The 21,800-nt window shown below is 32.1% G+C and overlaps 2 protein-coding genes across 9 annotated transcripts; both read left to right on the plus strand.

Annotated features, from left to right (window-relative positions):
- Positions 1-3,971: 3,971 nt before the first annotated feature.
- Positions 3,972-7,448, plus strand: LOC102625107 (serine/threonine/tyrosine-protein kinase HT1). The gene is made up of 3 exons (XM_006467729.4): positions 3,972-5,594; positions 5,741-6,196; positions 7,015-7,448. Exons 1-3 carry the CDS (start codon positions 4,857-4,859, stop codon positions 7,285-7,287), a joined length of 1,467 nt encoding a protein of 488 aa, XP_006467792.1. The 5' UTR covers positions 3,972-4,856; the 3' UTR covers positions 7,288-7,448.
- A 10,153-nt stretch (positions 7,449-17,601) lies between these two features.
- Positions 17,602-20,532, plus strand: LOC102624080 (transcription factor bHLH162). 8 transcript variants are annotated; one of them, XM_015526831.3, is made up of 4 exons: positions 17,602-17,876; positions 17,961-18,320; positions 18,436-18,533; positions 20,239-20,532. In XM_015526831.3, exons 1-3 carry the CDS (start codon positions 17,757-17,759, stop codon positions 18,523-18,525), a joined length of 570 nt encoding a protein of 189 aa, XP_015382317.1. In that variant the 5' UTR covers positions 17,602-17,756; the 3' UTR covers positions 18,526-18,533; positions 20,239-20,532. The 8 variants fall into 8 exon arrangements, with proteins under 8 accessions (XP_015382317.1, XP_052288569.1, XP_006467787.1 ...); XM_052432609.1 differs by lacking the exon at positions 20,239-20,532 and adding an exon at positions 19,533-19,792; XM_006467724.4 differs by lacking the exon at positions 20,239-20,532 and adding an exon at positions 19,536-19,792.
- The last annotated feature ends 1,268 nt before the right edge of the window (positions 20,533-21,800 follow it).

The following is a 21,800-nucleotide window of genomic DNA, read 5'->3' on the forward strand; positions in this document are numbered from 1 at the left end:
TGATAAAAGAAAAAGAAAAAAAAGGTCAAAAACCGAAGGACGCAAAGGTGTTTTTTGCACGACAAGAACGGTGCAAGTGCAACGAATATGGAAGAGCAGATAAATTTCCTTCGGCAGGAAGTGTCAAATTTATTGTACATCCGTGGAGTTTCGAAAAGCAAACGTACATGGCACGGCAAGTGAACATTAATTTTTTTATTTCTTTTAATCTCTTCTTTATTTTCACGTTTCAGGAAGGAAAACCAAAAAGAAAAGTCTTATCCCTATCTAAATTTCTCTCCCGATCTCCGCAATCTGAGATTCCCACGTTATAATTATGTCTATATTCCACAAATTATATCACATTTTTTATGATGTCGTTTACCATATCATCGGTCATCTATCTTTTTCATTTAATGGTTAAAAAACGCTTTAACGTGATAGATTTGAAAATCTCTTATTTCTACATTACGAATATTATACCTAGCATGGCAAAATCCGAATGCAGGTGCAATCATATCCAAATTTACCATAATATTTTGAGATCTGGATTTATTACAAAAATACATGTACGGATCTGAATGCAAGTAATACTCAACAAATTTATTTAATTAAATCAAATCAAATCATAATCCAACAAACAACAATTCAATACCTAGAATAACAGGATCAGGCTACGGTGCAACTGTGGTACCGTGCCACAGTTGCATCTAGCCGTTAGATACACTTAGATTGATGGGGTCCATTGTCATCCAACGGCTAGATGCAACTGTGGCACGGTACCACAGTTGTACCACATGTTTCCCCAGAATAATAACAACACAATAAATTCATAAATAAAAATGCTATAACAAAAATTAAACATCAAGACTAACATAAATCCAAGCCTAACACCACCATAAATCCACAAATAAAATTATAAAAACACCGTAAATCTACATAAAATAATGTACATTCAAATAATTTTTATTTTAATTAACTTATATATTTTTTAATTTAATTAAAAAATAATGTGGATCCGCATATCTAATTTTATGGATGCATTTGCATTCAGATTCAGATCCACACGAATTTCAATTTTTAGCATTCAAATCCACATTTTTTAATGTACGAATCTGAATTTTTTTGGATCCAGATCTTTCAGATCTTTGCGATGTAGATCAAGCTGTACTTTAATTTTTTGTCATCCTTAAGTATACCGTATTAAGATTTCTTCATTAGCAATGATTCTCTTTACGCTCAAGAGGGTTTAAAGGCCTGTTTGAGATTACTTTTCGGGAGTTTAAAAGTAATTTTAAAATAATTAAAGTTAATTGTAGTATTTAGTAAATTTTTTTAAAAAATCACTTTTGGTAAAATCACCTAATTCTACAATATATTTTGAAAAACTTAGAAAATGGAAAGGATTAGCTTTTCAAAATCTGATTTTAAGAATTACTTTTATACTTAATAAATTCCAAATATATCTTCATATGTTATTAAAATGTAAAATTATTCTTATTAATTAGAAAATACAATCATTAAATTTAGAGAGATTATTATACTTTTATAACTGAGATAACAAATAAAAAAGAAAATTAATTATTTAAGATATTTATTTTAGTTATCAATTATTATATGTACATAGTAAAAATATTTTAATAAATTTTATTTCAGATTATATCCAATTTAGTCATTTATACATACTAAAATTTACACCTCCAAAATATGAAAACTTCAACTTACCCCATAAAATATGTTAAATTTAACTATTGACCAACATTGACTTACTAAAATATGATAATATCCTTATTAATTATAGAATAGGTTATCTCACAGTTATACCTATATTAGATAGATAATCTTTTGTGCCTCTACTGTTTCTAAAATAAAACTAACTCAAACTTTATGTGCAGCACTAACACAATCACCCTTTAATCTCTTTTTTAGAAAATAAAACAAAATCTCAATAATACATAAAACAATAATATTTCTTGTTAAACCCAACCAAAAAACCACTTAAAAACCTCCTTCTATATATAGTTGCAAAGAAAACCTCACCCTCAATCCATTCTCAAATTTAAGAAAAATATTTAAGTTTTTTGAAATAAAAATCTCAAAATTTATAAGAAAGGAAATTTTTTCTCTCTCTCTTCTTCTTTCTTCTTCATCTTCTTCTTCTTTCAGTTTTTTTTCTTTCCTCTTTTGCATACTTAACGACTCTACAACCACTTTTAATCCAAATTAGTCCAGCAAAACCCATGCCCATTGGCCATTGCCCAGCAAAACCCATGGTTGCACGTGACCATTCTAGATATGCCCATAGTTTCGTGCGGCCCCAAACATTGCTGTGAGTTGCTGGCGTGGACGTTGTGGGTTTATGATGCTTGGAGAAAATGAAGCGTGGAGCTGATGGAGAAAAAGGCAGGAAATGGAAAAAAAAAAATGAAGAAATTAACTAGAAACAAAAAATAAAAGAAAAAAGTGAGAAAGAAATTAAATTTTCTTATTTTAACAAGAACTAAATTTTTATGCTTCTACAGCTAAAAAACTAACTAATTAAAAAAATAAAAATTACTAATTGGGTGCAAAGTGAATTTTGCTGAAACATTTGCGTTTTGTGGAAATTAACTTATATGTATTGACTTCTTATTTGTGAGTAGGGTTGGCAAAAAAGCTCGGGCCCGCCCGGGCTCAGTCCAGGCCTGCGGGCTTAGGCCCGGCCCTCACCCATGAGGGCCTGGACAAGGGCCCAAGAAAAAAAGCCTGGACAAAGCCCAAGCCTACTACTTTTAAAAAAAATAATTTTATAAATTAGAATAATATAATTAAAATTGAAAAGTACTTTAAAAATAAAAAAGAAAACTTAAATTCTTAACTTATAAATCAATTATGATTCAAAAAAATTAAAATTATTATACTAAATTCTCTCTTTTGTGTCAATTAATTAAGAGAGCGTTTGAATTAGAAAATCAAGTATTAAAGAAAATTAAAATTATGAGTTTTTATTTACTTTATTTATTATTTTAATTTGAAATATTGATTTTCTTTAATTTATCTATGATTGTAATAACTTGTTGATCATTAATTTATTTCAAATTTACAATAATTTTAATTTTTTAAAATAAATAATTAAAGCCCAAACCCGGCCCGAGCCCGGCCCAAGCCCGCTGTTTGCCATCCCTATTTGTGAGTTGATTATTAAGAGACTATATAAATACAATTTTACCCTTTCGATCATTAAAATTAAGGGGGAGAAAACGGTTTTTAAGAGATAAATTGAAGTTTTCATACTTTTAAGAGATAAATTAAAATATGCTAATCTACTAAAGGGGTAGGATAAATTTATCATTTTAAAAATTATAATATTACCAACTGATCCTAACAAGTATTTTCAAGGAATATTCTCTCCCAAATCCTTAAAATAAAAATGATATTTACTAAGACGTAAAGTTATGGATCTTACTTAACATGTCAACATTCATATGAAATGAAAATACCAAACGTTGCTTAATTAAGGCGGTAAGGTTTCACAGATCAATTTAACTGCACCCACAAACATAGCACCAAAAATGAAATCATACCTACAATTTACAAAATACAAATCCCCATCCATCACCACCAAAATAAAAAAATAAAAAAAATAAAAATTAAGTAAAACGAAAGTATCCGTGCGAACCGTACCACCCAGCACCATAGACCCGCACATTCTACTATTCTCTCCGATAACGACACTTGTATTCTCGCAGGGGCCCCACTGTTCACGTTATGACTTATGATTTCACATTCACATAAACTAGACATTTTTTAAATTCCCTCCTCCGTCTTTTATTGACTTTCCCTGTGTGGTCCCCCACCACCACCACACCCCTACTCTCACCTGGGCCCTACTGACGCTAAATATCGGGTCAACTGAATCTACGGCCTGTGTCTCCCATACGAATACGTATTTCTACTACTAGTTTTGGTAATAAAAATGTAAAACCTTATTTTTGCTATCCAGCAAACAAAAAAAAAAAGCTAAAACAAAAGATTCTCTGTCCTTGTTAAAAATAAAAACCCCTTCCAAAAACAAAGGCATCGTGTTTATTTTTTCAATTTATTTTTTGTATTTGTTTTTTCATAGTAAAAAAATGCCACCAACATCCTGTGGTTAGGTATGTGCCCCATTTTTGGTATTTGTACTAGCTGGTACTTTTATGACTTTTTATTTATTTATGTGTGTGTAAGGTGATACCTTCATCTGGGCCTCTGTTGTCTTTGAATTATTTTAATATAGCTTTATGATTGTTTTGACAAAAAGATTGCCCTTTTTTTTCTTGTTTAAATTATTTGGCTCGGTGTTTGTAATGGGGTTCGTAATCATGGGTGTGTCTTCTTTTTCGATATAATTTAATCAAATTGCGTATTTTCTTTTTGGTTGATTTATTCATTTGGGTTGTGGGATTTTCCAGGCTCATAAGGGAGGTGGCGTTTGACTTTGAAGCCAAAAAAAAAATAATAATAATAATAAATATAAAATATAAACAGGATTGGCTTGGTGGTGAAGGGTTTGGTTGTGAAGCTGTGGTCTGGTCAGGGTCCGCTTTCATGGTCTCAAAGATTTGTCCTTTTTATGGGATTTGATGGGTTTCAATAGATTTTGATTTTGATTTTGATTTTGATGGGGATTAGATTGGCGTCTGTGACAGTCTCTTCTTTTATTAGTCTAATCCATTGGTTTGATTGGTATTCTTGATTGTAGTGAAGTCAAAATTTGATCCTTCAGTGGCTAGACTGTTAATGGGTTTGAAGATATTTTATTTCTTCAACTCTGTAACATTTTAGTGTATAGGGTTTGTTAGAATTTCAACTCTCCAGTATTAGTATAGCTACTTGAAAAGAAAAAGTAAAAAGAGATGGGGGATGGGGCTAATTCTTGGATCAGGAGGACCAAGTTTTCTCACACAGTTTGTCATAGGTTGGATTCATCTATATTGGCCTCCCTTCCGCTTAACCTGCCAGAAACGATTTCTGTATTGAAATCAAGGCCTGGACCAGCTTCCTCCAATCAGAAATCAGCTCCAAACAGTTCACAGAGTCAGCAAAATCCTGCCGCAAACAAGCCAAGATCTGTATCACCCCTTCCCGAAACAGTTCTCCCTGATACATTCAAGGAAGCAAGGTCTGCCACCAAGAGATTTTCAACTCCACATCCTAGGAGAAAAGAATCAGACAAGGGATTGGTGGGTAAGTTTTTATATAAACAACCTCAACAAGAGACCAAGGCATCCTCCAATTCCTACAGTACAAGCCCTCTCAGGCACTTGGGTTCTTTGAGAGTTACCGAGAGATATAAGAGCAGAAAGGAATCAGCTTGGACCAAGTATTTTGATCATGGCGGAGTTAGGGTTAATGCTGTGGATGCTGCAGATGAACACACTGTTGACCTCTCTCAGCTCTTTCTTGGGCTTAGGTTTGCTCACGGGGCACATAGCCGACTTTACCATGGGATATATAAGGATGAGCCTGTTGCGGTGAAGATTATCAGGATACCAGATGATGACGAAAATGAAACCTTGGCAGCTCGATTAGAGAAACAATTCAATCGAGAAGTAGCTCTTTTATCTCGCCTCCACAATCCAAATGTCATAAAGGTGACAACATTCTTTCATTTCCCCTTTCATATTTTATTTAGCTTTCTTTGCGATTTAGTAATTGGTTTGTTACTACTAGTGAAGAATTTCGTAGCTGCTGCCTTTTGAATCTGTTCTTATGTAAGATTATTTTATCTGCTAAACAGTTTGTAGCAGCATGTAAAAAGCCACCAGTATATTGTGTCATCACAGAATATCTATCAGAGGGTTCCTTGAGGGCATACTTGCATAAGCTGGAGCACAAAACCCTCCCCTTACCGAAACTGATTGCAATTGCTCTCGATATTGCACGTGGAATGGAATACATTCACTCTCAAGGTGTCATTCATCGGGATCTTAAGCCAGAAAATGTCCTTATTGATCAAGAATTCCACCTGAAAATTGCTGATTTTGGCATAGCCTGTGAGGAGGTGTACTGTGATGCATTGTCTGATGACCCAGGAACTTATCGTTGGATGGCACCTGAGATGATCAAGCACAAATCATATGGGAGAAAGGTCGATGTTTACAGTTTTGGACTCATCTTGTGGGAAATGGTGGCTGGAACTATCCCATATGAAGAAATGAATCCAATCCAAGCTGCTTTTGCAGTAGTGAATAAGGTAAACTTTGGTGCTTCTTGCTGATAAATTTGTCTGGTTTATGACTGCATATCTGGTCCATTTCATCTGAATTCATCATATGCAATGAGCTGCTCTGACATAGCTTAATTTTTTCTGAATGGTATCTTCGACTCTTTGTTAGTAATTTTCCATTGAAACTGAAAATGAATTGCCCCGTGGTTTCAACTCTCTAATTAATCATTGTTGAGTTTGTTGTTTATAGACAATGAGCCCACAGAGTGCAATCACAAGAAACATTAGCATGAAAGTGCACTAAATGCCTTGATCAATTTAACTTACTAATCTTCAGGGTTGTGTAATATTCATGATGCACAATTTCCTTGACTATGGTATGTTTCTGTAAAATATATTTTTATTGTTGAAACAACTTCAATCTGCATTGACATTATAGTAGAGCAAAAAGAAAACAAGGAAAAAAAAGAAGAAGAAGCTTTGTTTGGGTTTTCATGGGGAATGGCAAAAATTATATTTCATAACATTCATATGCAGAAATAGTTTGCTGTAACAGATTTTATTTTTAGTAGGCATGTTCAGAAGTTTTCTTTAAGAACATAACATCAACAGATCAAATTGATTCTGATGTGTAATATATTCATCTAGATTTCCATGCTACTTTAGATCAATAATCAAGCAGAGTAACTGCTTTTTTACTGTTCTTTTTCTTGGTTTTTGCTTTGCTAAACATGGGATATCAAATGAGCTGGAAACATCTCTATCTCTTCATCCCTAGAGGCATTTTTGATAATTTGTTTATGAGGTCAGTAATTGTGCCATTGAATTTTTTTTCTCTTTTTCAGAATTTGCGACCTGCTATCCCAGGTGACTGTCCGCCTGCCATGGCAGCTTTAATTGAGCAATGTTGGTCCTTGCAACCAGACAAGAGGCCTGAGTTCTGGCACATTGTGAAAGTACTGGAGCAATTTGAGACTTCACTTGCTTGCAATGGAACCCTGAATTTGGTTCAGAACCCAATTTGCCAAGATCATAAGAAAGGGCTCCTTCATTGGATTCAAAAGCTTGGTCCTATGCATCCTCATAGCTCACCTATGCCCAAACCTAAATTCACATGAATCTTCCTTATGACCTGGCTTTTGTAGTACGTCCAGGTCACTTGTAATTAAAAGGTTCGTTTATAGGCTGCTGTGTTTGTACTCAATGACACATTCATGTGAGAGTGAATGAATATTTTGTTAGGCATGCTTTGAAGTGAAACGTCTTTGACTTTCAATCATACCTACACAGCAAATGATCATCAATGTATGTTGCTCTGGACATGGTGAACACTCGATATTGGGTCAGGAAAAGCATTTTTTTTTTTTTTTAAGGCTGTTTGGGGGACTTCTTTTGGAAGATTTTAAACATATACTGGTTTTACTGCTTGTTTCTATGCATGTATATAAAAAATGGTCCATTTTTCATGTTTCGTTTATGGTTTCCAACTTATTCTCATACAATTTTTCTTAAATTTGGTGTGATTTCCACTGCTGGATTCCACTGCTTATGTTGCATCCTTGTAATATTCTCTTTAACAGTTGAAGTTTGTACAATAGCAAGAGTGAGCGAAAAAATTGTCCATAGATACACGGTGCGGAGGCATTGATTCTTAGTAAATGTGTTGGTGAATTTACTACATTAGGATTAGTTTATGTATGTCCCAATTGTTTTTGTGTTTTATTTATCTCTCGGGTTCACTTTATTCAGGATCATGGCTTGTTGGTTATATTCTTCTATAAAATTTTCCATAGGATCTCTGTTTATGGCGAGATAACTCTGTTGGCAACCGTCGTGTGTAACGTATAATTTTTTTTCTTCAAGTCGTGGTAAATGTATTAATCCGTTGTAGTTTTTATGAACAAATTGGTAGTCTGCGTTTCTTTTTTCTATCTTTGTTATTGCAACTGTCATCATGTTTTCTTTTAACAATATCAATACTTATGATCTTCTAACTAGTCATGGCACTTTTTGATTGAACTGTGACTGTAGAACATTGTTGCCTTATCTGATTCGACCATCTTCAGTTAGCTTCACTTGTAACTTTGCTTAGATGCTTGCATTCACTCTTTCCATTCAAAGGGCTGAAAACTCATTCTGCAATAAGAATGATAGCATAGCTTTTTCATTCATATGTGTGTACGCATGTTCACGAAAACTGAAAACTAACACACGCATGTGCTGTTGCAAGTGCATGCCCTACGCACATCTTTCTGTTTCTTGTTAGATTGTCGGGTGTACCAATCTCTGCATACACGATGAATATACGATTGAAGAAGCAAGGAAAGTAGATGCCTTCAATAATTCTCACATTCGCTCCGTGTCGGTCCCATGATCATTTTATTTATTACTCAGAAGAAGTTGAAGGTGTCATCATCACCCTGTTTTTTGAACAAAGTAGATCACGTGATTTACTCTTTTTAATCAGCTACCTGCATGCCTGGAATTGCCAGTCTTTATTATATGATTACGCCTCATTTATATATCTTCTCACAATCACGTAACTATACTCCCTTTGGGCTAAAAAAAATTATCCTAACATTTATTGCTGGTTCTGAGTTTGTTGAGTCGACGCTGCATTCGAAAACCATATTTATGGCACTCACGGACTCACCCATCAGGAATGAAGACCTGTTGGGAGTTGGTAATAATCAGTTTGTTTAACAGAGTAACAAAGCTTGTTTTATTGGGTGTAATTCTTAAAATGATAAAATTAGTACGACCCATTACATAATCACAATTTGACACGCCTTGGATTTGTGTTTTTAAAACGAAGAACATCGTCCTATATTTTCCAAGGTTGTCTTCATGAATTTCTTATTCTTGCTCTTTTTTTTTTTTACCTTTTATTTTTTTGGAAAAAAGAAATTATACTGCGGATCAGTTGAAATTCTGTGCAGTCTGTATAAATAAAAACTCAAATTCTCCTTTTAATTGGTAATCTAATTAAAATTTCTCTCATAATTATGGGTTGAGTATATATATAGGATCTAACTAAGTTAGAGCCGACTGTAATTTAGCATTATATATATATATATATATATATATGGCCCCGTCCGAAATCCTCTTAAATAAACTTTTCTTTTTTCAAATTTTCTCTCTTTGCAAATTCAAAAACACTAATTTCAGAAAATAAAAATAAAAATAATCAAAATGAAAAAGAAAGAGAGAAGTAAAAAATAATAATGTCTTAAGTTTGCACAAGTCAATTTTGTAGATGAGACTTAAAAAAATATACCAGAGAGAGAGAGAAAGAGAAGCAAAACTGATTCAACTAGTTTTAGGTAGAAAGAAAAGCAGTGGTTTATGCTTGAGCTACAGCAAATTATTTAACCTGAGTATAGATTTCGAGTTTGTTAATTACATGAGTATTTGGTTATAAATGTAAATTTCATTTAAAAAATAGAGTGAAGAGAGAGAAAAAATAAGTATCACTCAAGATATTATAATTGTAATGTAATAGAATAAGGGCTTTTAAGAGATTTTTTGGAGGCTACCAATAGTTCCACTCAAGATATTATTATGTCAAATTTGACTTGGGTAGAAATTTTTTAGGCCCTGGAAACAAAATCCTTTGAAGCCCACCTCGCTGTAACTTTTGTTGGGCTTGCTTTCTTTATTACACGACTTGGACTATTCGGACCCATAGATCGACCTATTAAACCTCTTTCTCTTTGTTTACTCCATTCAATATTTAAAAATACAATAAATTTCTAATTACACCTTTTTAAATGGAAAAAGTGACGTTAATTAAAATCGTTTCTCAAAAAACACAGTCTTTTAATTTTCTTTGTTACTATTCAAACCCCAAAAAAATGGAGTTGTCTGTTTGCGTTGCTCACAAAATTTAGTCAAAAAGATTATTCTCGCAGAAACAAAATCCTGTGAAGCCCACCTCGCAGTAACTTTTGTTGGGCTTGCTTTCTTTTTTACACGACTTGGACTATTCGGACCCATAGATCGACCTATTCAACCTCTTTCTCTTTGTTTACTCCATTCAATATTTAAAAATACAATAAATTTCTAATTACACCTTTTTAAATGGAAAAATTGACGTTAATTAAAATCATTTCTCAAAAAACAAAGTCTTTTAATTTTCTTTGTTACTGTTCAAACCCCAAAAAAATGGAGTTGTCTGTCTGCGTTGCTCACAAAATTTAGTCAAAAAGATTATTCTCTAAACTTCAATCATGAAAAATTTGCATATCACGAACCATTGTCTTTTTTTTTTTTTTCCCTTTCCTTCAAGTCGATGCTCTTGCTGGTATCAATTAGGGACTAGCACAAACTCAATTAACCATAATAGTTTTCAATTAATAAATTTTGAGTTGGAATTATATATAATACATATAACACGTATGTTGGTCCAAAGGTAATATTTTATCCTCCAATGTAATTTCAGTGAAAGGTAGAGTTGTAAATATTTTACGGGGTTTTGAAAGATTTTAGAGGTGATGCCAATAGTCAACACTTATTACACGCATGACAGCCTTTTGTGGTAAGAATTTCACTCGAGCAAGAATTTTTACCAAATTAGTCAAGTATCATCTTGATAAAAAAATCGGGGCCACTTGTCACAATGATAGACTATTTTTTGATTGAAATAAGGTTAAGCTTGATTAAAAATTCAGTCTTAATAGTCTGCGGTCCGTTTGATTACTTTGTGTCGTTTGAAAAGTAAGTTTCAAAAGCATATTTAGGCGTTAGTATGACCTAAATAAGCTCATATTGCAATTTTGACTATGGTTGTTGTTTCGTAGAGTAGCAGAATTGACCATAAATAATAATGGCACCTGTTATAAATATTGATGTGGGAGCGGAATACACCAATGAATAATAGAGCACTAATAACTTAATATTAATATTCTAGAATTGTTATAGTCTACAAAGTGCAATTAAGAAAAATGTAAAAAAAAAAACAAAATATTTTTAGAAAAGGAATATGGAGATGTGTTTAGAAATTATCTTAGGAAATATTCCTGAAGTGACTCTGGAAATGTATTTAATGGGAAAAAATTGAAAATATTTTCTCAACATTATTTTTTGAATATGTTTTCAGGCTGAATTTAAAAAATAATTTTTTTTGGAGAAAAAAATGGATTAGGAAATGCTTTTAACTTAATTTTAATTATCTCTTGAATTACTTAGCTAAAAAAATGGATGATCCCAAAAGAATTGTGAAGCCTGCTATTTATGGACTTCAATTTTTCCTTTGCATTTATGTCATACATGCTTGCATTTAATTTGAGGGTGTGCATGCTTCATCCATATCAACAGCATGCATTTAATTAAGACATGCTCATTGACTTTTAAGAATTTTTTTTATTTGGAGTCTTAATTGAGAACCTATGAACTCTCCACATCATTTTTGCTACTTTTTTCTTATTATTATTATGATGTTTATATTTATATTAGACCACACGAGAATCTACTTCATATAAATTTATCATTATTAATTGGTATAGTAAAAACATTTGTCAGTTGAATTTAACTTTATGCATGCTTTGTTTATGCATTAATTTTTTTTTTTATGAGCTTGCATTTCTCATTGTCAACCATGTATATTCAAATGTGATGAATACTCGCCAAAGTGAGCTTCTTTAACTAATAAAAAAGTTATCCCATTGACTTTTAATTTAAAAGCTAATAAGCAGTGAATGTATGTACAATGTATATATGTGATTTAGGATTCATTGTTTTAAACTAGACTTATTATTATTTTTAAAATAATTAATTCTTCACTAACTCGTTTGGCCAAGTGGTTAGGGCAACAGTTCAAACCTCCACAAGCGTAACGGGAGAGTATTTCATTCCTTAATTATATTGTATAATTGAGTGAATGTAGTTTTCTCCCTTATCCAAGTGTGAGTGGAATAAACATTTCTCGAATATTAGTGAGACTTAAAATTTGAGCAGAACTCCATAAGTATTGATGTAAGTCGGTTGTAGTTTGAGCAATAGTTTTATGTAATAAACAAATAAATAAACTCGTTTCACGAGGTATTACTTTCTGGATTAAGATCTCTTAAATAGACTTAATCAAGAGTTTAATACGAATTGAGTTATTCATACCATCCATATTACAACCCACGTCCGTACGAATTGAGTCTTATTTTAATCTATCATAGAGTAAGTGCCTTGTCGATCGGAGCAGGTCTTTGTACCTAACATGGATTTTTGGGCAGTAATAATAAATGAATAAAGATGAAGGTTTGTTAAGCTTACAGACAATATTTACTTATTTAGGTATATTTTCCTCGGAATGAACTTTCCTGTAGTTTTATTATTTCCGGGGGTGGAGGTGGGAATTCTTCCATTCTTTGGACCCAAATTGGCGGTAGACTTGACTCCTCCTATCAACTTTAATGGGAATATGTGAAGAAATCAACATTATTGTGTGATAGGCTGAAACGTGGATCTTTTCGATTGGATAACTCAAATACCTTGACTTGATATAACCATTATCAAAGTTTTATTTATTCTTTTTTTTTTTTAAATTGTAAAAATGATCAAAGTTAAAGACTTGCATGGCCGTAACTGGTCAGCCTCTACAGGTGCATCAAATTAGATTCGATTGCATCTTAGACCCAACACTAATATGTTATTGAAACATTTATTCCGATGAGAAATAGAAAGAAAAAAAATACTGACACCATAAATAAATCCCATCTCAACCCCATGAAAATAAATTTTTGGATAAGTTTATTATTAATTCAAAATTTGGAGTAATTTTATTATTAATTCAACTTTTATTTACTCTTGTGGGGGATTAAGGTGAGATTGGAGTGCACTCTCTATCATTATTTGATAAGAAACTTTTACTTGGATGTTAATAAAAAATTAGGAAAAAATATCAACAAGTTATGGAAATTTGATGATACTTCAAAATTCAATGTCCTTGTAATTATTAGACTTATTTTTAGTATTAATATTAATTATTGTCTATCCATTTAAATTTTTAAGTTGTGATTTGTTTTATACGACATCAAAGTCTTAAGTTTAAATTTACTCTCTCGTTTGCAAACTCTATTTTAATTTTTTTTCCCACACTTTTAAACTCTCTTATCTTTCGACTCATCTATACGCTTCTGTCCTAAGTTCTAAGTCTTTATTCTACTATAATTGAGAAGGAAAAGTCAGACTTATTTATAATACTATTATTAAATCCTTGCTTATCAGTCTATTTAGAACCTCTTGTCTGAAGCCTCTCTCCACGTTTCATATTCAGGGCATGTCCTATAACTGTAAGGCATAAGCTTAAGCTTTTGGGTTGAAGTCCAACTGATTTTTTCCTCTTAACAGAAGCAACAATTGGAAAGCAACTGTGGTAGTTAGAATGAAGAACATATATAACAGAAGAAGGTTGAATGGGGAAAATTGTTGGTGGCTAGCTGAAACGATTCAAGCTCACTTAGCAGGTGGGGTCGTAGGATTTGCGTATCCAACATGTACTCGAAATAATAGCTAAAGTAAAAGCACTAACAAGAAAGCACCAACTTGAAGCAGTTAAAGCAGTGTATCTCAAATGAAGCTGATTTTTAGTGCTTTTGTACGACGGATCAGCTCTTGTTGGAAAATATCATTCTTTCTGTATTGTTTTGGGTCGTAAAGTTTGGATCAATGATTCAATATATGCAATGCAAGTGGGGTTATTTGTCAGTGGACAACGCCACATATTATTGCTTAGCTTGGATTTCACACTCATCACTAAAAATTTTAGCCTTGGATTGTTGGTTACTTTTTCTAGATTGAAAATCAACTCAATATTTCACTTTAGACATCGTCCACTAAGATTTGTTTCTGGATAGCGACAAATGAATTGTCCTTTGGAAGATTAGAAGTTTGGCCACCTTTGTACGTCATAAACCTTGCTTATACATCCAAAATAGATTTGACAGAGATTTTACAGATGATATGTATAAATTATGGATATTATGTTTAGAAATTTTGTCCTAGTGAAAGATAATTTCATTTTAATAAAGTGAGAATGTTATTAACCAAAAAAAAAAAAATTATAGATACTAATATACTAACGGATAAAAGAAAGTCATATATATATATATATATATATGTCTTATTGTGCTTCTACTCAATTTTGAATCTAAAGTGTTTGACAGATACGCATTTTTACTTGACAGCTAGATTAAAATCTATACCTAATAGTTTGTTAGGATTTAATCCAAATGAATAGCCGTTTCACGCTATCAAAGCAAAGCCAAGGCTATAATTAAGTTGTATGTAACGGCTAGTCTTGAGCTCCTGATCTAAAAAGAATCTCTAGTTACCTCTAAATGATCGTCAATGTACAGTTGAAGCAACCATTTATGCCGCGAATAAGGCAAGAAACTAAAAGGCTCCCTTTAAAGCTTTTGTCCTTATCTACATTGAGAAGGACCATTAAATAGAATTTAGACTCTGTTATCATTCAAGACTTACGTATGACTCCCCCCTTTCACATCGGAGAAAGCAACAACTCGATTTGGACTGATTGATTTTTTCATCAAGATTTGAAAGCAAGAGCGAGTGTCTGGCTCTCTTATTTTTCAATACACACCACAAAGTTCAAAGTTATTAACACATACATGTGGTACATGTTTATTTATTTATTTGGATAAGATGTGAAACATGTTTCTGGCTCTTGTAAATTAGAGACTCAAAGTGACTTTAAGCAGACTATCTCTTTCTCAATTAAAAGTTTTTGAATTTTGATTTAGTGCCCTATCAGTTTTTCTGGCTGGCATCTTGCATCTCGTGCTTAAATTGGAAACGACAAAAGAGTACTATGTCTTGCATGATTCATGACTCGTTGTGTGAACGTAAAATTTGGTTGGGTTTATATTATTAACCTTGTGTGTAATTACCGGCTTATTAGTCTAGCCTTCCAGTGTTATCTGTAGACTTGCGACATCTCGTCAACCACGTGATCCATGTAATTGGAACCGACCATTTAGCTGCCATTATTAAGATAAGGATGGATCCTTAATCACTTTTTTGATCGGCTACAAGTTTTTAATTAAACAATTTCATACTATTCGTTAGAAATATATATAATATTCCTCATCATGCAGGCGATCTATCACCACGTTATTCAACCAGGCACCACACAATTAAAAGTCAGTTCCTCGTTGATTCTTTGGCCTTCTTTTTCCAAACTATGGTTTTAGAATTATGAGAACTAAAGAATCGTGTTTTAATCACTAGCTTCTGCACGGACTCGAAATTTCTAAATTCCTCATGCATGGGATCCACACACTTTCATTTCTCCCATTAACATATTTGACATTTTGGGGGGTGCTTATTAGTTGAATTAGTGAACTTTCTTATATTAAGATCTAAAGTTAGAACCTTACTCGTAAGCAGAGAGAGGAGATTGAAATGTCGTAATGCTAAATAATTTTTTTTTATATATATATTACAAAACAATTGATTTTAGATACTAGTAGTACCTTAGATATTTTCCATTGAAAATTTGACCAAATTTAATTTTTAGAAATAAGGTGGATATGTGGTTGTGATGTTAACACGTAAGCAGACAATTATTCAATAAACTTTTTCCATATGCACTAGCAATAATGCTATATTTTAGTCTTATTTTGTGCTGTAACTTTTAAGCTGCAATCACTGTCAAAAAAATTGTAGTAATAAAATAAAAATTAATAGTGTATAGTAAATATGGCTATTAAATAATAATGTTAACAAAAATAGCAAAGATATTAAAGTTTTTAACGTAAAAATAACTGATCAAATTAATTTACTTTTCAATTTACAGTAACTAGTGTTTAATAAACATTTTAGTGTTGTAGTTTTTAAACTATAATTGTCTAACCTCAATACTAAATGGGACCTTACTAAGGCTCCGTTTGGTACAGCTTATTAAATAGAGCTTATAACAGTAGAGCTTATAGCACTAGAGCTTATACCAATAGAGCTTTTGGACAAAAAGTCATTGGGTGTTTGGTTGTCAATAAAAAAAGTACTTTTGAACCATTAAATTGTGTGATATTTTTTATATTAGATATTTTTAGAAAAGCTCTATAACCTCTACTCCCAAAAGCTCAAATTTTGGGCTTTTGCTAGTAGAGGTAAATTAGCTTATTTAAGCTAAAAAAACTCTACTAAAAAAATAACCAAACACCATAAAAAATTTTAAAAAGTGCTTATACGATTAAATAAGCACTTATGGCTCTTAAATAAGCCATATCAAACAGGCACTAAGTTCAAATACTTAATTAAGATACTTGCTGATGTGTCATCAATCATTTAATGCCATGTGTATGATAATAATTGATTTTATTATCAATTATTAATCTATTATTTTTATAACTCAATTAATGGTTGACACATAATATGCCATATTATTAAGTATCCTAATTAAACATCCAAAGAGAAGGAAGCATAACATTACTCATACACTAATTACTAAATTTAAAATCATCATAAATATGTGAAATTACATTGGATGTTGATGTGCTCACAATTGATGATGTTAACACCACTAGACTTTCTTGGTAGGGTGTGAGACTGCGACTCTGAATATATGTAGTGTATATACTTCAATCAAACTTTCCATTTTTCAATTTTATTTATGCTGGTTTCGTCGCAATTTCCATTAATATTACAACTTTTTAAAAAGCAATCCTTGACACCTAGATATTTTGCACAAACGAATGTAATTAGCAATTAGCGGTGTGTTTGCCTCTTGGAAAGGGATTGAATTTGCTATAAAAGGAACCGGAATGAATTTTAAATGGGATCCACAAATTTTAAGAAATAAGAATTACATTTTTATAGAGAATTTGAGAATGAAAATGAGATAATGAGAACGGAGAGTGTATTGATATTTTTACACATAAATAGAATAAAAAATTCATTTTACCCATTTAAATACTAGATGATGATGATGATGATGATAATAATAATAATAATTACAGTAAAAATATTTGCTCTTTATTTTGTTAGTGAACAAATACATAATTATAACTACGAGCATTTTAATAACTTGTGACAATTCATTTCGATTACAAGATAAAATAAACATATTAATAGAAATATAACTCTATCTCTAATTCTGATTCTATTTCTGTTTCTGATTCTTGTAACTCAAGTTAATAATTTACTATTATTTTTATTCATCATCTTGATTCCAACTTATTCTATTCTTACTCATTCCTTCCGATTCCGAAAAATTAAAGAACCGTAAGTCTGTTGTGATGAACACGTATAGGACACTCTCTTAAGCTTTGCCAATGGAGTCAAGGTTAAGTCAAAATACCCTTTTACGGTTAAAGCCGAAATTCATACAGTGGATTTTGTAAATTCTGAAAAAGTGATAGGCCCACAGCAACATTAACAGCGAGCCAGCAAGCTCCCCCACCATCCTCTCATCAAATTAGCAAACGCTTTTTCAGTAGCATCTCATGATAGTAATAGTCTTTTGTTTCTTTTTTCGTCGGCAATTGACTTTTCTTTTCCGTGATAAAAACCCAGGCAAAACTTACATCTATTAAGTAATTTAAGGAACTAACAGAGGGAAATAAAAATAATCCTGATGGAGAACAACCCTAGTTCCTCTAGAACTGACAGAAAAACCATTGAGAGAAATAGAAGAAATCAAATGAAGGCCCTTTACTCCACTCTCAATTCTATTGTGCCCCATCAAAGACCTATGGTATATATCTCTCTCTCAACAACATTAATTTTCTAACTGATCATTTCTGTTTTTCTTTTCGGTTTAATCAACATGGAGTTGCAGGAAGCGACATCACTACCTGATCAGCTAGATGAAGCTACCAAGTACATAAAGAGGTTACAGACAAACTTGGAGAGAATGAAGGAGAGAAAAGAGAGGTTAATGGGAATTGAAAAGCCTGATGCAGCTGCAGCCACAAGCAGCAGTGGGAATAGTAGTGGAACAATAACGACCGGGTTAAGGTCACCGCAAATTGAGATTCACGAAATGGGTTCGGCTTTGGAGGTGGTTTTGACAACTGGGTTGGATTTTCAGTTCATGTTTATTGAGACTATTCGCTTGCTCCACGAAGAAGGTGTTGAAATAGTCAATGCCAGTTTCAATGTTGTTGAAGATACCATCTTTCACACAATACATTCCAAGGTATTATTAATTAAGTTGCACAAACATATTACATATATAACAATCATCTTTAGGTTTTCTAATTAAGAATGTTTCAGTGGTTTACAAATTTCTTTTGGCTGTTTAAATTGTGAAGCAGATTGGAGATTCTGGGTCGGACCATGATGCTTCAGCAAGGATATCAGAGAGACTGAAGAAGTTTGGCCAAGATGGTAGTGCATTTTGAAGTATACGGTAAGATGCATGATTCCTTTTTTATGGAGGAAGCATGTAAGGTTCATCACTCAATATATTTGCATCAATATGATCTAGAAACCTAAATGCTCTAATTAAAAAGTGTGCCCATTGAGGATTTTTTGTTCTTAGTAGTCTTTCCATCTTGGTTTTTGTGTTGATGCAGTTGAAAAAAAGAACTGTATTTGACTGTCTAGCTATCGACACAATAACCCTAGCTAATTAAAGTGTGATTAGAGTTCTGTGTGTTATTAATTAATTCTAGTTAAACTACGGCTAGTGCAGCAGCTTTTGAATATTTCATCTGGTAATGTGTTCAGACGACTATTTGCTTTCAAATGCTACGATAATTGCTTGATTAATATTGGATTACACTTAGTTGCTTGATTAATTTTGGGTTACACTTAATTTGATGATCATAATGTGGATTTGATAAAGCTAGCGTTAATTATTTATGCTTCTGCTGGTTATATCTTATTGGCTACAAATGGGCACATTTGGTCTCGTCTGTTTAGATTAATATATAAAAATCTTGACCTCTCAATGTTCCTTGTTCATCACATGTTGACTTTGACATTCCTTCCATTCTTATATTAAATAGCTAGATTAACATGTAATGTTTACATACAAGTACAGCATGTATCTTCTAAATTGTTAGAGGAGATAATCAATTTGGTTGCGACTTTTGAATTTGAGATTGGTAATATTGGAAAATCATGTTTGTATTCAACTTATATATACAATAGATATATATGGCTACTAGTTTTGAAGACTTTAGCAAGATGAGTGGCAACTGGCAAGAGTATAAAGATCTTCTAAATGTGTCAAATTGTTTGTAAAATTAGATACACTTTTTTTTAGGTGTGAAAAAATGATTTTTTTTTTTTTTTTTTGAAAGAGTGAAAAAATGAGTTTATTTCCTTCTTCTTCCTTTTTTTTTTTCCTTTCTTTTTCCCCACTTCAAAGATGATTGATGACTGGTCATTTATATGTTTGAAGCAGTCAAGAAGACTGACATGGGATGAAGTCATGAAGGGTATTGAAGGGATATGTTGTTGAAGGATTGCACGCATAAATATAATATTTGTTTCTCGCGGGTCCATTTCCTCATGAGGCCATATTTGCAATTTAATTTTAGAGCATAAAATATTTTTTCATCATCAAATAAATCAGAAAGTAGAAATTTAAACGAGTATTGATTCTTCTGAGCTGAGGAAAATATTTAAGTGACAGAGAATAGAGTTTCATTTATTTTTTTTCCCCCTCAACTACTTGTGCTAGAAAATAAATAAAGTCTAAGTCAATCTGAACACAATAATGTTTACAGTTACATAATTTGTATTTAACTAATAATATCACTAGACATCCCATGTTGAAATTAATTTAGGCTTTTTCAAGTTTTCAAACCAACAGGACCCATTCCTCTTTGCGTTGTAGTGGTCTAGTTACACAACACTGCTCATCTTTATATATGCTATCGTGGTAATTTGGGTGCATTTGGCCTGCCGGATTAAATTAGATATGATAGTATTAGGTTAACTAGGATTGTACTGGATATTAAATAGCCAGATTGCTAGAACATGCAATGTTCACAAGCGACTGCATGCATATTATTCTAAATCCTACACTTTAGAATTTGAGATTGGTATGAGAAATCAAATCATGTTTGCAATCAGCTTATAAAACATTTATTATATGGCCACAGATTTTGAAGACTCCGGGAAGATGAGTGACAACTAGCAAAAGTAAAAGAATATTTCTATGTCAAAATTGCTTGTAAATTCAGATGCACTTTGGTTTAAGGTGTGAGAGAATGAGTTTGCTTTCTTTATTAATTTCTTCCTTTTTAATTAAACCCGTCGAAGATTATTGATGACTGGCCATATGTTTGCATGTTAAAAGCGCTAATGCAAGTCTTCAGACACAATTGCATATTAATTGATGTATTAATTAATGAGAAGAGACATTTTAGTAATAAAGTCAATTAATATTGCACGTAGAGGTTTATTTCATCATATTATGTACAACAGAACAGAATAATGCATAAAGGGCAACAGTGTATGTTGCCATGCAATGCGATATATATATATATAGAAAAAGAAAAAAAAAAGGTGCCACATGGTTACTGTTTTAATTTTTCCTTCAAGACTAGAAACTTAGAAAGTAAAATAAAATGGAGCGTAAATCTGAATGCATTGGCTTATATGATTATGGCCATAGCAGAAGAGATCTCCTTCCTTATCCACTCATTTTGTGGCTACATCAATTCCAGTGCTGGTAATCAGTAATCAGTGTAGCTAATAAATAAAAGCATATTACCCAGTTTTGAGGCACGCAAGGCTGCTTCGAGTTTTCAAATCAATGGTGGGGTTGGTGGGATCCATCCCCTGTGTTGTTGTGGTCAGGGTTCAAACTTCAAAATGTTTATCCATACACTACGCAATTATACTACGACACTGCTCAGTGCCAAGTTTAGGAGAGATTTATAAACAGTTTTAATGTATTACAATTAACTAATGGGGGTGGGCGTTGGTTAGGATCGATTTGGTTTTGGAATAAATTTTTTATTTCGGTTTAATTCGGATTTGAAATTTTAAAAAAAATCATCCAGTCTTTAAGGATAATAAAAATAGAATCGAAACTAATAGTTTAGTTTGGTACGATTTCTTAATTTTTCAGTTCGGTTTTAATTTTTTAGTTTGGTTTTGATTTTTCGGTGATGGTTTAGATTAACAAATTAATTTTTTGGTTCGGCTTAACTTGTACACAAGATCTACTACGATCAATGTATAATAAATAAAAATAAATAATTTATAAATTGGTATTCACAAAAAAAAAAAATTGCAATCATTTTGGACTATAATGAAGAATTTTCGTAATTATTATGACTATCTTTAATATAAAAAAATTTGGACTAAAATTTAAATAAAATAAATTAAGTTTCCATGCCATAATAGTTTTATCAAAACTTTAGGGACCATAACAATATTTTACCCAACAACTTCCTTTCAAGGTGGACCCTCTTTAAAAGTTTACAAAAAATATTACGACATAACAAAATTTCTACATGCAAACATTTCGTAAACATTGGGTGATACTAAAATTTTATAAAGGATAGGGATCAAAATGATATTATCGATTCAGTTCGGGTTTTGTTACTCTCGGTTCAATTTCAAATGGTTTGGTTTGGTACTTTTACATTTTTTTAGCTTTAAAAATATTGAATCGAAACTGAAAAAAACCTAACCATTATGCGTGTGTGTAATT

The sequence above is a fragment of the Citrus sinensis genome, chromosome 2 (assembly GCF_022201045.2).
Source record: "Citrus sinensis cultivar Valencia sweet orange chromosome 2, DVS_A1.0, whole genome shotgun sequence".
Lineage (NCBI taxonomy): Eukaryota > Viridiplantae > Streptophyta > Magnoliopsida > Sapindales > Rutaceae > Citrus > Citrus sinensis.